Source organism: Helobdella robusta (genome assembly GCF_000326865.2).
Source record: "Helobdella robusta unplaced genomic scaffold HELROscaffold_1, whole genome shotgun sequence".
Taxonomy (NCBI): Eukaryota; Metazoa; Annelida; class Clitellata; order Rhynchobdellida; family Glossiphoniidae; genus Helobdella; species Helobdella robusta.
In genome coordinates this window covers 8744747-8762137 of record NW_008703570.1, presented here as the reverse complement: position 1 = coordinate 8762137, position 17391 = coordinate 8744747, and the positions used below count along the sequence as shown (strand labels likewise).

Sequence of the window (17391 nt, the reverse complement as noted above, 5' to 3'; positions counted from 1 at the left end):
GGCTAATTTATGCCAATAATTTTTTATTGATTTATTATTTTTTAGAAGCTATTACCGATTCTCCGTTTTTCGGAGTTCATGTATCATCTTTATCGCTATATATGTTATTTTTACAGTTCTAGCTTTTTAATATCCCTTGAACAGCGTACTGTTCAGTATAGGGGGCGTGTTGGCCGAGTGATTTAGGACGTCTGGTCCTGTTTTGCAGTGCATGTATTGTTAGTTACCTGGTTCGATCGACCTTAGGATGCTTCGTACGGGATGCGTCGTTCGATACATATTCATATTGGCAGTTCCTCTGAACTGTGGAAAATGAAAAAGACCTTTCTAACCTTCATTGTGTTATAATCAAAATATAATAAAAAATTGGTTGATCGCAGATATTTTCGGACATTATTTGACTGTGTTTTGAGCCGCGTTTTTTCAAATTTTCAGTTTTTTGAGGTTTAGATAAGATTTCGTAATTTAGATATGCCTATAGAAACGTTTAAATTTATGCAAGAGCTTTTATGTCTATGATATTAACCAATAGAACCATATAAAAAAGAATTTTTAAATAATCTTTTGCGCAAACAATGGTTATCATAAGCAAACAAAAAATAAGTTAGATGTTATGTTTTATAATGGTAAGTTCCTTAGCCAAAAAATAGATTATATTAAAAAGATTAAATTGAAAAACAAAGAGTATAGTGAATAAATTAGGTTAAATGTTCATAGATTGTTCTTCAAGTATAGATAGTTTTTCCTTTCTCCGTATTCTAAAAACGTCTGCATGATGTATTCTAAATTTGAAACTTGCCTGTACAGGTATACGTTGAATAAAGAAAGGCCTAATAATCTGAAATATTGCAATGAAAGTGTGAATAAATTTTTATCTAAAAGTAACTAATAAAATAAAGATAAAAATTTACTTCAAGTTGTTAGTTATTCATAAAAAGAACTCACAAAAGTGTAATGGTTTTCAGTAGGTACGGCACCAAAAATGATGAATTTGAGTCTGAGTCCTCCGAACAGCTGGATTCAGAGTCTAAATTTATAAAACTTTTCGTTGTAAAAAACATTTACGTGTAGACGTGTGCAGTTTTTTCAAAATAAAAAATGAGATAAGAAATATTTTCAAAAATTTAATTTTTGATTTAATAAACTAACAACTTTTCCTTTCCCTAAACTCTGCGCGGAGGTTCTTAGTACCGTTTGGAAGGCTGTAACTGGAACGTAAAGAGGGCGAGTTTCTCCTGCTTGGAGAGGACGGGCTTATCTCATTTTTTAACACGTTCACTTTTTATGAAGAGAATTTTAATATTAATTTATCATCGAGAGTACTAAACTTAAAATTATTCTAAGATAAAATAAACCCACTGAAATCGACAAAACCTTCCATCAGAACAGTCTTGGCTGATTTATCTATAATGGCTGGAAACATAAAATTTTATGTCATTTTACTTTTATTTCTATGTAATTTTAAAATTTTACTTGAAAAAAATTTGCACTTATAAATTTTCAAATGAAAGTAACAAATGTTGATTTCAGTTAATAGCTAAATGATAAATTTGAACACACACAATCGCTAGAGAGATGTTAAAACAATGCATTAGAAATTTAAATAAATAATACACCTCTACTGATGTAACTCGATGAGCTGTTATGTTTAACTTTGCCGGTGATAACCAACGAGGTGCAGTTTTTCGATACCGCTTTCAGGCAGTATCTGACCGTCGTGTAGAAAGTATGAGCGTAAGGCACGCCTTTGCTGAAGACGTCTGCATCCACCAAGTATCTCTCACCTCGTCTACTTTCCGGGTACAACCGCTGAGGCAAAATATGCGCAATTGTTTAATAAATTTAACATTATATTTAAGTGATCAATTTCGGAATTAGACCTCGTTAAATAATTGAATGTTTCGCAAAAGTAAACTCTACTACATAACGAGACAGACAGTTACAACCACATGACACTAGGACAAAAGACTGTATTATTTATTAATTTTTTTTAAATATTTCGGTCAAGTTGTTATATACTTATTTTAAATTTACGCTGTTAAGTTTATTTGAAAAATGTATATATTGTATATGCAGGCTTATAAGTTGTCACATACGCTCAAAAGTTTTCTGCTATGTTAGGTTATCATGACTAAATATACTTGAAAATAAACTTAGTTGCCTACGTGATCTTAAATCAAACAATTAGAAGCTGAAGAAACGTATTAAATCTCAAAAAGTATACAGTGTATAAACCTTAAAGTTTTCCAAATGACGCGCTAGAAGATGCATAAAAGTATAGTGGAAAAAGAAATCTCAAATAGTTTAAATTTCACTACTTAGGTGTATTTAAAATGTTTTGTTTGAAAGATTTTGTGAGTAACAAAACTCGTTTCACAATACGCGTTGTAGAGGTACAACTGTACAAGTTTAAACACGAATTGAATGAGTAGGAACAATTATAATCTGAACGGTGTTACTCGAATTGTAAACTGAATATAATAAAATACAAATATCAATTCAGATTGAAATTATATTCTTTCATACATCTCTACTTAAACGCAAACGTAAATTTAAGCACTATTAAACAACAGAACATAAAAACGTCACTCAGACAGACAGAGAGCCAGACAGACAGACTTGTGATTCTCTGTTTGGAGAGTCCTTGGTGAGGATAGCCAAGTTGACTGATACAGTGAATGTCAGATTTCTCACCTTCAATCCTTCAACTTCGTCATCATCTCTCCAATCTTCTAGATTCATGTCTTATAACGCAAATTCAAATAAAAAAAGCCAAGCCAACTATTCCAAAATATAATCCAAATAAACCAAAAACTAAACTTATAGATTAATTTATTTTTGTATACCAAACACAACATATTTGGAATTGAAAAAGTTCAACAACCTTTTGTTTTGCGCACTTTGTTGTACTTTCTGAAGAATGTTGAATCGCTGAAAATCCATGTGAACAGTTCATCCACTGGCACATTCACCACGTCATTCACGAATGTCAACTCCAAGTGGTGTTCAAGCGAGCAGCCTGCATGCATGCATTCATGCTTTAATCATTTATGAGTTAATTCATTTATTCATGCTTGCATTCATTCATGTATTTATTCATTTATTCAATCATTCTAATCATTCAATCAATTATTAAATTGTTCTGCAATTAGTTAAACCACGTTCAATCAACAAATTTTTCTACCAAATATTCCAGCTAGTGAAATATCGGCTCGAAAATTTAACGTTTAAATTCATTTAAGTTTTTATTAATAGTTATATAGAAATAAAACAGTTAAACAAAATGACAAACCTCCCTTCACCATTTCAACATGTAGACGTTAAAACTTGGATCGTAACAGTATCCCACTGAACAGAAACATAGCTATTTCGTTTATGAACGACTTTTAGTTTATAAAGTTTAATGCACACATATATTATATATATATATACATACGTAATATAATATATATATATATATATATATATATATACATACGTACACACTGTATATCACAATTGAAAGACTGTGCAAAGGTGCTCGCATGACTATTGTTAAACAAACACACAGCACAACTCTCAGCCAAACAATACCTCCGTTGTACACCTCTGCCAAAGATGATATTTTTATTTTTTAAAACATCTATCTTTTATCTATCTACGTATATTCTACTGTAGAAATCCTATGGATGCACCCTAACATTTTTTCACCAATCAAAGATTACAAATAAATATAGATATACGAGATGTAGGGGTAATGTTTATTTTTGTTAATTTAACTAATTTAATTTAATTTGGTATTGGCTAATTTATATTTTTAATAGAAAATTGATTAATAGATTAATATTAATTATTTTCTTTTTTTACAAAACACAATATCAATTGTAACACATTTCTTATTTTTCACCAAACGCCTAACATTTAGCATATGATTTGGTTGACGTGACGATGTAAGTCTGTCTGGTGGCAAGTTACACAGGTTACAATAGGCTGCCGAGATCATGCCATTTACGAACAAAATATGCTTTGAAAAGTCGTAACATTACTTGTTACTGTTGGCTGTGTGAAACTACTCGAACGCTTTTGTTCGTGATCTGTACGTCTGCTTTGTTCAGTTACAATTGTAAAGTTCCACATTATGAACTTGACTAGTTAAAAAGTAAATTAATTTTGGATATGATTTGCTTCGACTGAAATAATTCAGAAAAGTTTCATAATTTCTAATTATCACTAATCTTATCGGCAAAACACCTTTCATTCGCCAATTTTTTTCATAGCCAAAAATGTATTTAAAAAATATATTCTTGTGATTGTTAATTATTATGTTTGTAAACATTTAAAATGCGCATTAAGCAAAACAAATGTGATGAATAAAAATGAAAATATTTGCATTGAACTTCAGACAGATTTAAATACAGTTGCTACATACATGTAAAATTACACTTATTTTTTTATGCAATGCAAATGTTTTAGCACATTACTACAGCATTTATGTAAATTATTTAAAAAAAGGTGATCAAAAATATACACTATTAATATTATAAAAAAATGTAGATGATGTATCGCAAAAAATAACTCTGATGATCACAAATCAGTGATGGCGTTCAGCGAGTCGTTCGAATTGACTTGTGTTTTTTTGGTGAGATGGTTGAGTTTAATTTTCAAAAGTTGCAAACAGTATCCATCAGATACGAGCACGAAGAAAATGTAGATGCCGTGAAGTTTCGTGATGAATATCAGATAATATGCACACGTCGTTTCGTACACTACAAAAGCAATCACGATGATTATTGTAAGGCTCAACTTCAAGCAGATTCGTAGCATAAATTTTGGAATTTCTAGAGATTTGGCAACTGATTTAGTTGCGGTGCCCAGAATGATTTTAATTTTAATATAGATGGCCGAAAATATGATGACGTTGCAGGCGTAGATGGTGATGTAGCATGAGAACAACAACTTGACAGGAACGTGGTATTGGCATATCAAGGCATCCTCTTTCTGTATTCTCCTTATCATCAGACGAAATTCAATAAGAAAGAGAAGTAGAGTGAATACGCAAACATAAATCGAAACAATCGCAAAATTGCACGGTGTGTGTTTTCTCTTCCTCCTCATTATATTCATTAAAAGATCAAAAGCCATCACTTTGAGCCACAAAACATCAAGGAATATAAAGTACCATGCAGCTAATGTGAGCACCATGCACACATCATCACCCACGTCTAATGCGATTGCTATGTAAGACAGGTTGTAGCTTATTTTTGAAAATATAATGCATATAATACATTTACCAGGGAAGGTACGCCAGTGTTCGATGATGATATAAATGATGAGAGTGGTCAGTAAGAAGATTACAGATAGCAGGTTGCTGGCGGAAAATAAATAATGCCAAATTTTATTAGCGTATTTTAACTTGTGGAGTTTTAACTGAACGAACATCTGATGAACATACTTTTTCCAGTTTTCAGAGTTGGAAGCATTACCCAGCGGCACCGTTCTGATACATTCGTTCAAATGATCGTCATATTGTTCTGCTGTTTCTCTACACGTTTTTAATTTTTCCTTAATGAAAAAACAGAAGAGGTACCAGTGTTCCTGATTTTGTATTTCTACAAGTGAGCTTGTAAAATTGTAAACCTGCTCGGAACAGTTTTTAAAAATCTGATAAGTGCTCTTCGTTTCGACGCCATCGGCTTTTGATTCTGTAAATAATTCCATATCCATTGATCTATTACTTTGCGCTTTGTTGATGTTGTTGAAGAATTGAAAATAACATTTACTCCTGTCCTGTTTGCGGCATTTGAACAAATGGAGAATGGAAGAAGCTTCGTAGTTCGTGTTCCACCAGGCACACGACGATCCATCTAGTTCATGTAGGCAACAAGTTATTAAAATTATTCCTACAAATTCCAACATTTTTATTTTGCGTATGAACTGCAAACTATTCCAACGTGGCTTCGAATGAGCTCGACTTTATAAATGCAAACGTCAACTCGGAATGTTTAAGAGTCAGCAAACCATGCTCAGTGTTTGCCTTTGTGCACTGCGCCATCTTATATAAATTGCAATAAACATGCATACACACATACTCACATACAAACATGTATACATACATACACACACTCATATAAAGACATGCATGGAATCATACGTACCGATGTTTGCTTGTATGTATGTATGTATGTATGTATGTATGTATGTATGTATGTATGTATGTATGTATGTATGTAGGTATGTATGTATGTATGTATGTATGTATGTATGTATGTATGTATGTATGTATGTATGTATGTATGTATGTATGTATGTATGTATGTATGTATGTATGTATGTATGTAGGTATGTATGTATGTATGTATGTATGTATGTATGTATGTATGTATGTATGTATGTATGTATGTATGTATGTATGTATGTATGTATGTATGTATGTATGTATGTATGTATGTATGTATGTATGTATGTATGTATGTAGGTATGTATGTATGTTAAAACCAAAACATGATGAGTGACACTGAAGACATGTATGTATGTATGTATGTATGTATGTATGTATGTATGTATGTATGTATGTATGTATGTATGTATGTATTTTGTACGTAACAAGTAAGTAAGTATGTATGTATGTATCTACGTATATATCTACGTATGTGAGCCTGTATGTATGAACTTGCATGTGTAGGTTGTATGTGTTCTTACGTTTGTTTGTAGTCTTACGCGTGCACTGAACTTCGCGTACACGCTCTTGAAAGTATAGCGATGATGGGGACGTGTTTGCCGAGATCAGATTAATGAAGAATAACAAGGCTTTATTTCATCGTTGACACGACAATGTTTTCGGTAGAAATTGTTTTCCTCTTTAAAAAACAACAGAAACTTAATCAACGGCAATCATTTAAAATCACAAAATTGCAAGTGTGAGTGGCTGGCTTACACTTGTTCATGGTGATGATGATATAAATGACGATGATGATTGTGAGGATGACGACGAGGAGGTGATGGTGATGATTGTGAAGAACATGATGATGGTTGTAGAGAAGATGATGATGATAGTGAAGGTGAGGATGATGATTTTGGAGATGATGACGACGATTGTGTAGATGATAATAATTAATAAGTAGATATTAAAAATTGTGATAATAATAATGATGATAACAAATCTGATGATGATACTAATGATGATAATATTAATGAAGGACTAACTAATAGTGATGACGAATGGTAATGATTTGAATCCGAAATTAAAATTTACACAGTTGATGGTTGGTTGTCATGTGGGGGATTTAATCATCGTAATAACTGACATTGATAATAATTACAAAGCTATTTGAGAATGACAGTGATGATGATTACGATGTTGACAATGATGGTGATGATGTTGTTATGAAGACGACGACGACGACGATGATGACGTTCTTAATAAATGTGATTATGATTAAAGTTGGACGCAATGGATGTTCACGTTACAATACAACATTGATTAATATTGAACTATAAACTTATACATACATATATATATATATATATATATATATATATATATACATATATATATATATAAATGAATTTTACAAATTAAATAAACACCTCAAAAGTTAAAACGTACCTTTTAAACAACATCTTATAATGCAAGTAATAGTCTGCTCTAACTTGAAAACATTTTATTTATTTGATGTACGTGATTTATTAGTGTATGGCATTTGCAGGTAGGTGATATTCAACAAGAAGTGAGTGATATTTAAACTAAATTCTCATTTTAGAATTCAATTTAAAATGTTAATTTCTCAGAAACTGAAGTCTGAAATGAAAAATAATAGTCAATTATTATCTGTACTAGCCAAAAAAAAACTTGGCAATTGCTAGAATCGTTTCTTAAACTTTTTACAAACTGAAATGAAAAAAAATTGATATAACAATGAACGTAAGCATTGTGTTGCAATGTAGCAGAGCAGGGATGAACGTATGAACCACTTGAATAATTATTTAACCTTAATTAAGGCGCCATGTACGTAACGTCGCTGAAGATCAAAAAATCTAAACAGAGCATATCATGCGACCCGAGCTTATTTTATTTTTGTGTGTGTTTTTATTATTCACAAATGAAAAAGTATTGTAAAACGGACGTATATTGATGAACAAGAGAAACAACTGAAATGCGAAACACATGCATCTAAGTCGAATACAATCAATTGTACCGCTATTAATCAAAACCAAAAGTAAAAAAATCATTTTCACATCAAAAATGGTTGATGTTTTTTCTATAAACTTAATTTAAACTGTAAAAACTTGTTTTTCTAAGAACTCATTGAAAAGTGTGGATCATTAACGGTACGCTTAATTTAATAATAATTCATGCAGTTATATAAAACTGGCAATTTACATTACAAGACATATTAAAGCATTCACGCAACAAACAGAAGAAATGTTCATCTTATTGAATATCATTAATGTTGGTACATCTGAATAGCTATAAGGAAACAACAAGCAGCCCAAAAATATATGGAAGTCATTGTTACATTACACGGCTTTGTTGAACAGTTATGGAAAATACGTTTTAATATAAACAGTTAACATTCTTTAGGGACAAGCGTTAACATTTTATCGCTATTAAAATTTTATAAGAATATATATTTTCTACAGTTTACATTTTCATTTAATTAAGATGAAATGCTCTAAAAATATTGTTTTATTCTATCTTAAAATATTGTTGCACTTTAAATGCAAACGCATTTATGAACCACGCATGGATGAATTGTAACGACATATTGTAAAAAAATGTTCCAAGTTTCAACTAACAGCCTCAATAGTAAAAATTTTAATTATCTGTGTTATCTAGCACATAACCTCTTTATTATTTCTGTCACCTTCATTCTGCCTTTCATCTAAATAACTTGCCTCATGTGTCGTATCCTTCAGTAATCTGCATCATTTTTATCACCTCGGTCACTCGTGTCATGTCTCATCGACTTCGTCAACGGTAATTATTGTTCGGTCTGCATTTCTTTTCAACATTGCCTCTCGCTGCTTCTGCTTTACGTAGTTCCTCCAAGTCTGTTGCAGCAAACGAACAACAAAAATTTCTCTTTGCCTTTTTAAAGTGCTACTCACAGGATTGTAGTTCTTCCTTTCGGGACCTTTCTTGATGTCTCCGAGATCGCCAGTTACTTCAGACGTTCCTAGGAAATTTTTAGTCAGACCGTCCAAAATATCAACACAGTGAATCATGTCGTTTTCGCATATTGGAATGTCGAGAGATACCAGCCTGTAGTAGTTGGGCATTGGAATGCGAAGTGGAGGCTCCAGACTATCGACGAATTCACATAACTTGCTCAAGTGAATGTATTGTGTAGCATTTTCGTCAAACTTTTCCCAGACCTTGATTCAGAAAAGATAGTATTTTAAAAATAAATATCAATTTTACAAATTTATAGTTTATCTTTATCAAACAAGTTAAAATTTGTTTAGATTAATTAATTGAACATTGCAAACATACCATTAACAACTTTAATAATGATCTAGTTATTTATAACCCTACTCACCTCGTAGTACATGTCGAAATCATCCTGAGTCAATCCCTGCTGAACATCTTCGGTGGCTTGTGAAAAGTTCTCAAGAATCACAGCAATATACATATTGATTACTACAAGGAAACTTATAACAAGGTAGGTGACCAGATACAAAACAGCTTCACCTGAACTTCCACAATCTCCATTTGGTTTGATTTCCGTTTGGGTTTTATTGCAGAATTCTTCATTCATCAAACCTGCTAACACTCCATCCCAGCCAGCTGATGTGGATACTTGGAAAAGCATAATCATACTTCGGAAGAATGTTTCAAAGTTGAACATGTCATCGATCCCCTTTGTATGTTTGACGTGCATAAAAAAAGACATACCAAAAATTGCGTATATGAACATAACGAGGAACAGAAGCAAGCCTATGTTGAAGAGCGCCGGCATAGACACGGCCAAGGAAAAAAGTAGAGTACGAATCCCCTTGGCAGATTTAACCAGTCTCAATATACGTCCAACTCTAAAAACTCTAACAACCCTCAAAAGAGTCGGTGATATTGGAAGGTCTTTCATATGTTCAGTTTGATCAAGAAAAGCAGTAGCTATTTAAAAAATTGTTATTAGTCTTTAGTTTTAAAATTTAAAATAAATTTCAATTAAAATATTAATTTTTTAAACGTTATTCAAAATTGTCACTCACCAAGCACAGATGATATGACAACAACAAAATCAAACACGTTCCAGGGTTGTTTAAAATAGTAATGCCTCAAGCCCACTAGTTTCATGACACATTCACAGGAGAATATAACGACGAAGACAATATTGACATAGAATAAGGTTATCTCCAAAGTTTTGGATTGATCGTAATGTTCTATGGCCATTGTCATCATGTTCAAGAGAATGATTATCATAATGAAAATATCAAATTTTTGACTGGTCGTCAATTGGAAGAATAGCAGCTGAATTTTTATCTGAAAATTATTCATTTCAATTACTGTTGACTAAGTAAATTTCCAAAAAAATCACTAATTAAACGTTTTGCTAATTAGACACTTTTCAATAAAAAAATGTAACCGTTTGCATTTTTTGAGTCTGATCAATTAATAGCAGTCATCAGTTGATTAATTAATTAGTCAATCACCCATTCGTTTAGTCATCAATATTAAAGACCAGTTTGTCAAACTTTTATTTTGGTTGGGTTGGTAGTTAATAATTTGGGTTAGTATTCAAGCTTATAAATGAGGTTTGGGTCAGTAAATGAAATGGTAGTAGTGTTGAGATCAATTTCAATATAATGTTCTTAACAAACCTTTGGTTTTGGAATTGGTTTTTGTGGTTGTTTGGAGCCTAATTTCTTCATCGCGTTGTAATATTTTTTTTGGTCTTCAGTCATCAGCATTTCCAGTGAGCCACCAGCCTTTGTAATGTATTCAAAATATTAATCCTCGTATCATATCAACAATTATATTATTATTTATTGAAACTTAATTTTCTTCATCATTTTCTTGTTTAATAATTATTTTGACTTCAGGAGGAAAGAAAGATTGATGAACCGATAAAAGCCATTTGTATAAATAAAAAAGTGTCTAAATCCGAAAAATAAAAATAAATCATAGCATTCCAGCCTCGATCAGCAAGCCAAATAAAATAGATTTATTAGCAAAAACATTTTCAATACAAATGAGAGTTTCTCATTAGCGAAATAAACTAACCTTTTTCTTCTGCATGTTGAAATTTTCTATAATGACACCAATGAACAAGTTTAAAGTGAAAAAAGCACCAAAAACTATGAAGAAGACAAAGTACATGTACATTCCTGATCGTACTTCATGTTCCGGTTGCTGATCTTCCTGGTTGTTCAAAAAATTGTCGTGAGCGTTAACATGGATTTAGCTGGTTTATTTAATAACTTTTTAATGAATAAAATAAGAAAAATTTTAATTCAAAGAGTTGATTTTAAAATCACAAATAGAGAAAATTCTGTGAAAATGATTGAACAAGCATGACCTCTGGTTTGCTGTTTATAGCGTTGTCCATAATATCAACCCAACCTTTGAAAGTAGCCTTGTAGTTAAAAATATTTACAATAAAATCTTGCAATGAACATTTTTTAATAGAAATTTGTTATAATTTTAAAATAAAAATGCTCTTAAATGCTAGTCTTTTAAACTGATCGTATAAACGAACTGACCACTTGAAATAGAGCCAGATATCCAGCCAGAACATTATCGAAGTTGATTTTGGGATTGTACCAAGTATAATTCAAATGAAACTTTGCTTCACAGTCAGTTTTATTTGCGGCATCTGTTACATTCACTCTTACTTTATTAGCATCCAAGCATTGCTTGAATTTGCCGCCGAACAGGTTGACTCCCATGATGCTGAAGATGAGCCAGAAAACTAGACAGACAAGTAGCACGTTGAAGATGGCAGGAATAGCTTGTATCAAGGCATTTACTACAACCTTTGTATAATTAATGCATAAATCTAATTAATTATCAAATGAATTTTAATTATCAAATTAATTAGCTAATTAATTATCATATTAATTTAACAGTTAATAATATGTGTCAAAATTTGACTCAATATAATGAAATTATTGTTTTATTAAAATTTGAATTTTGCACAAAATATTGTCGGATACTAGACAATGATCATCGTCAACTTTAGAGACTTACTTTCATGCCTTCCCATCTCGAAACAGCTCTCAAAGGCCTCAGAGCTCTCAAAGTTCTGAGTGCTCTGAAGGCTCCAATATTACCATATCCAGCACTTTCAGCAAACAAACTCAACAGTGAAATCTGCAATTATTCATTTATTTAATTTTTTTACAATTAAATAAAAAACCTACGTATAATAACAACATTTTAAATTCACGTTCAGCATAACATTTTGCGTGTGAAATTGAAATTAAAATGGCTACTAATGAATGAAATTTAGATTTAAACGGCTACTAATAAATGAAATTGAACATACAACGACGATGACGAAGTCGAGCCAGCACCAAGCATCTGTAAAATATTTCTTGAAGCCATACGCAGACTGTTTGATGAACATCTCAAATAAAAATATGACGGTAAAGACTTTATCCATAATCTTTAGAAAAGTTTTCAGCAGCCACCTCTCTGGATTCTCAATGTAAACATCTTCTACTGCCTGCAGGTACAAACGTTTCAACTACGTGACTCTTGCTTATTTTCCAGTATTTTATTAGAGCGTAGAAATAAAAAGCAGCGGTGATAATACTTTTTAAAATAGGATTTGTTTGAATCATAATTTTGAAAAAAATAATTTTGAAAGTTTAAAAAGATTATAATTATTTGTGGGAGTTACGTCGGAATGAAAAAATACACGGATAAAATTATTATCTTGATAGCGAACGAACCAAAGCTAAACTGCTTAAGAGAATCATGACGATGATGAAAGTTTCAAAGTAGTTGTTCTCAACCAATTCGAACATGCATCTCCTGAACGCCCACCAGGTCTGACCGACTTTTGTAGTCTCAATGAATTGAAAACATTTGCAGAGGTTCATACAGCTTTGAGGACAGCAATCGTCGGGGTATTTGACAAACACCACTTCAACCTCGTGCACTTCTGGACCTTCTATCACTTTTCCTGTGTTGTTACGTGTTTGAAAAATTTTTAAGCAATTCGTTTTGTTTTAAATTAAGCCGAGTACGACATCGTAAAATTAACTCTACTGTAACATTGTGAAAAGTTTCATAAAGTAAATGGTCATATTTGAAATGTGATTTGGTAAAAAAATCAAAAAAGATGTGTCAGATTGTTTAAAATCAAAACTGTACGACATTATTAAACATTTGACTATAATTGAACTGAAACATAAAATTGACCGGTTGTCGGAAGGTCTTCGGCGGAGTAGGAGTAGTTACTGCTGGACAAAACGCTATGCTGACTACCATGCCCTTTAGAAACAGTGGGAGATGTTGGCGATGATGTTGAAGAACTGTTGACGCTGTGATGGGAAGGCATCCCTGTGTAAGTCAGACCCGAGAGCAGTGGCACCATGTGAGACAGTTGCATGCGGTCTTCGTTGCACATTTGCTGCAATAAAATAAGATAATACAGTATAGAACTTTTATAAAATTAATTTAGTTTTAAATTACGTTAATAAAATTAATTCAGGACATCCTGTACTCTTAACTCGATTGGAAACACTTTAAAATGATACCAAATGATCAATTGAAAGAGTAATTAATTTTAATTTGAAAACTGGTTTACCTTGATCTGGACTTCGCCTTTTTCTGTGTTCAAATTTTATAAAAAATTGTTATCAAAAATAAATATAAAATAATTTATAAACATAAACCACGTGCAAAATAATAAACGGCCTCTAAATGATGACTCAGAAAATAGACCAGACCGTATGCGGGTACGGAAGTGTAGGCCACATGTGACATCGTGTCTCCAGCCTTGTGCGCATGGTAACTTCCTGAATGTAGACCTGCTGAAAAAAATTTATAAAAATGTTTTTCAAACTGGCTATAATAACTTTTTACATCTCCATTAACTTCGAGTTTAATAAATATAATTTAAAATTATAACATCAATGCAGATAAGAAAAGAAACAAATGATTCAATTTTTGAATGGCAACAAGTGGGTGCAGATAAACCATGGTGATGGTGCGGCGATCCCTCAATGAGGTCGATGAGACTGACATCCTGTCCATTCACACGACCATTTTCGTACTGCTCATTCTTCGTCAGTCGTTGTGTCCGCTCACGCCCTTCTTCGCGCTCAGATCTTATTCTTTTCCTCTTCCCTCTGGACTGAATAAACGTTCAAATTTGTTAACTAGATAATAAAAAAACTAGATAAGAAAAACTAAGGATTTTGTTATTTACTTTATACATTTTATCAGAATAGCAAATGTGTCGTTTTACGAGAAGATACTTTCTTAGTGGTTTGGCTTACTTTCACGCAGATATACATAATATTTGTCAGATTGTTTGACTATGAATAGTATTTAATTTTTAATTTGAATGTTTGAATTTGCATATTTGATTGATTTTTACAGTGAAGAATCAGAATATTTCCAAATAGTTTGTAATATGAATAAGTTTTATTGATATAATAGTAAAAATAAACCATTAAATTGTATACTTTGATGCAGTAGAAAAAATTAGATTTAACAAAAACAATGAAGCGGTTGATTCTGTCGATGGCTTCTTGCAGCTTGTTTGGTCCTTCATCTTCCTCACTGTGTTTTAAACTTTCAGCTCCGAAGGAGCTCAAGAGCAAGGCAAGGAAGAGGTTTAAGACCTGGTTCAAAGTTTGAGTTCGAGATTAAAAATATAATTTAATAGAAAACGTTGAAATATTTGGCGCTTTATTTAAGACTAACATTAAACACGCACAAAGTAAATAATTAATAGACAACAAACCACAAGATTGCCGATGATCATAGTGAGTAGAAAGAATGGAATGCATATAGAGCCGGAACATCTGATGCAATTCCACATCGATTCTATCCACTCCCCACACAAAACTCGAAAAACAATCATGAATGAGTGAAGAAAATCCGTGAAGTTCCAACCGGGCATCTCGTGCCCAAAAAAGGTTGAGTAGTTTGGTCCAAACAATTGCATACCCATGACGGCGAAGATGAAGACGATGATCAACAGCACGAAACACAAATTTCCTAACGCGCCCATCGTTCGACCAATAATTCCTATCAGGAGATTGAGAGTTGGCCAGGATTTGGCTAATTTAAAGACTCTCAGCTGCAAATGATTTATTACAGCGCATAAAAATTGTTCAATACATTTTTTCGAAATTGTATTCCACATATTTGTCAAATTAAATTAAAAAAAGACCGGATGATTTAATAAGTTAGTATCAACATTGGTTCAATGAAATATGTAGCAAAAATTATTGTAAAAATTAAAATGAAAAACGGTTAAAAGTGACCAACCAGTCTGAAGGATCTTAAAATGGAAAGACCTTTCACACCAGACAATCCCAGTTCAACGAGGCTCAAAATGACGATGACAATATCGAAACAGCTCCATTTGTCTTGCAGGTATTTATATAAACCAAGTGCTGATATCTTCAAAACTGCCTCCACAGTAAAAATACCGGTAAATACCTAATTGATCATTTAAAAAATTACTGTCGTTCCAAAGTTAGAAAATTTTATGTTTTACAAATATGTCAATAAAATAAATCGTCATTTAAATATGTAGATAGAAAATATAGAAATTTTAAATTAATGATAAACTAATAATAAGTGTTCAGGTACTTGTTGGTATAAAAATGATGAATCATTCTATAATTCGTAAAATACTAGTACAAATTTGGATTAAACTTATTTTGATATTGAAGTTATTTTCAATAAAAAGATATGCGGTGAAAACTGATCTAACATAATTTCCATATTTGAGAGTGGCAATCATAGTTGGTGTCATGCCGTCGTGTTCCATAGCCATGAATAACGTGTTAATGACGATGCACAGTGTTATGAACAAGTCGACAAACGCGTCCATTATGAAGAGTTCAACAAAATGGGCAAACAAGTACCAGTTCGGATGGCACTGCCAGCCAAACAGCAGTTGATGACATTTTGTTTTGAAAAATTCTTTCTTGCTCTGGCCTTCGTCTAACCCGAAAAAATCTGAAAATGTCAAGAAAAAATTTTCAAAATAATTTTTCTTCAATTAAGTTTGGTATTTGAAAGAAGTCGCAGACTGATTTTATTACAAGTTGAATGCAGATAGTTATACTTTAGGCTAGTTACATTAAAATCTGATTAAAAATGTTACTTACTTTTCTTTCCAGACGCGTGGTTTATAAGATCTTTCAGTACTAAGACGTCTGCAAATACAAAATGAGATTTTGTAAAATTTAAATATGATTTTGTAAACTGTGGATGATAATTTATAATTAGTAAATAGGAAACTATCAAACAAGAATTTGCAAATTGTAAATAAAAATTTGAAAATTGTAAACATTTAAACTGTTTAGAAATAAGAATGACTATAATATTTCAAAAACATGAAAGTAGAACCTTTCAAATTGACAGAAGATGGGCTTGGAGTGAGGCATATGAATGGGTTGTCTGCGAACATCTTATCTTTGCAAGTGTCAAAATCACGACCGAAGAAGAAGTCCTGCCGTAAAAAACGTTATAAGTGTTAAGTGATAAAAGAAAATTTAAAAAAGAATCAACAATGGAAAAGATTTGAAATGTAACTGACGCCAGTATTTTTTCTAGCGGCAGATGTCGGTGGTCCTCCATTGGTTCTCTGTCGTCCTGTTGTCGTCCAGTGGAAATGTGTCGGTTCACATTTGCGGTCTGGTGCTGCTCTGTTTCTGTACATTTCAAAGTTTCTTGGGGAAAATTGGGCGAGCGGAGATGAATAACTTGTTCGCCGATTTGGAAATCTTTAAAATCGAGAGTCATCAAATTAAAAAATGATAACTTCGAGTAAATTTAATTAATCAAAAATTAATCAATTTAAAAGTTAACAAATAAAGAAAATGTTATCTCAATTTGCTATGTTTTTGTCTTTTGAACTCTAAAAATGTTTAAAATTGTCTGAAGATGATGAGATTATTTTAAATGGATTTTAAATAGCTGTAAAATTTCAAGCCTTATAAAAAAAAACAATCAAAAACCTTGGTGGTACTGCTGTGAAGCGTTGTTTGAAGGCTATGAAGTTATGGGCGTTTTGAAAATTGCATAAATGATCAGCTGAAGGCGTGTTTAAAGTGGAATCATCTGCGAATGGTAAGTCGACATTTTCTAGGCACGGTAGGACCACAGGTCGTTTGTCATTGTAGTGTTGCTGCTGCAGTTGCTGCAATTGGTAGTTGTTGTGAATGTGTTCTGGCAACATGACTTGTGCTGGGTATGCCGCCAAGTATGCCTGCTGT

At 32.2% G+C, this 17391-nt stretch overlaps 8 protein-coding genes across 8 annotated transcripts; all 8 read right to left on the bottom strand.

The window, feature by feature from the left end:
* Positions 1-513: 513 nt before the first annotated feature.
* On the bottom strand, positions 514-2742 carry HELRODRAFT_187962 (hypothetical protein; the record flags this gene model as incomplete). The annotated part of the gene is made up of 6 exons (XM_009011201.1): positions 514-838; positions 946-1027; positions 1150-1278; positions 1360-1413; positions 1617-1809; positions 2620-2742. The coding sequence occupies 6 exons, from the start codon at positions 2740-2742 to the stop codon at positions 712-714; spliced, it is 708 nt and encodes a 235-aa protein (XP_009009449.1). The 3' UTR covers positions 514-711.
* Positions 2743-4563: 1821 nt separating this feature from the next.
* On the bottom strand, positions 4564-5895 carry HELRODRAFT_159310 (hypothetical protein; the record flags this gene model as incomplete). The annotated part of the gene is made up of 1 exon (XM_009011200.1): positions 4564-5895. The coding sequence occupies one exon, from the start codon at positions 5893-5895 to the stop codon at positions 4564-4566; it is 1332 nt and encodes a 443-aa protein (XP_009009448.1).
* Positions 5896-9060: 3165 nt separating this feature from the next.
* HELRODRAFT_126308 (hypothetical protein) lies at positions 9061-9689 on the bottom strand (the record flags this gene model as incomplete). The annotated part of the gene is made up of 2 exons (XM_009011199.1): positions 9061-9354; positions 9519-9689. Coding segments are annotated over 2 exons (465 nt in total), but the record flags the coding sequence as incomplete, so codon positions are not given.
* A 42-nt stretch (positions 9690-9731) lies between these two features.
* HELRODRAFT_138408 (hypothetical protein) lies at positions 9732-9887 on the bottom strand (the record flags this gene model as incomplete). The annotated part of the gene is made up of 1 exon (XM_009011198.1): positions 9732-9887. A coding segment is annotated over one exon (156 nt), but the record flags the coding sequence as incomplete, so codon positions are not given.
* A 54-nt stretch (positions 9888-9941) lies between these two features.
* Positions 9942-11862, bottom strand: HELRODRAFT_123810 (hypothetical protein; the record flags this gene model as incomplete). Its single annotated transcript, XM_009011197.1, has 6 exons — positions 9942-10093; positions 10192-10462; positions 10801-10908; positions 11204-11341; positions 11499-11555; positions 11683-11862. Coding segments are annotated over 6 exons (906 nt in total), but the record flags the coding sequence as incomplete, so codon positions are not given.
* Positions 11863-12413: 551 nt separating this feature from the next.
* HELRODRAFT_63307 (hypothetical protein) lies at positions 12414-12584 on the bottom strand (the record flags this gene model as incomplete). The annotated part of the gene is made up of 1 exon (XM_009011196.1): positions 12414-12584. One exon carries the CDS (start codon positions 12582-12584, stop codon positions 12414-12416), a length of 171 nt encoding a protein of 56 aa, XP_009009444.1.
* Positions 12585-12876: 292 nt separating this feature from the next.
* On the bottom strand, positions 12877-13062 carry HELRODRAFT_137984 (hypothetical protein; the record flags this gene model as incomplete). The annotated part of the gene is made up of 1 exon (XM_009011195.1): positions 12877-13062. A coding segment is annotated over one exon (186 nt), but the record flags the coding sequence as incomplete, so codon positions are not given.
* Positions 13063-14742: 1680 nt separating this feature from the next.
* On the bottom strand, positions 14743-16010 carry HELRODRAFT_124932 (hypothetical protein; the record flags this gene model as incomplete). Its single annotated transcript, XM_009011194.1, has 4 exons — positions 14743-14778; positions 14901-15239; positions 15431-15604; positions 15882-16010. Coding segments are annotated over 4 exons (678 nt in total), but the record flags the coding sequence as incomplete, so codon positions are not given.
* Positions 16011-17391: the final 1381 nt, after the last annotated feature.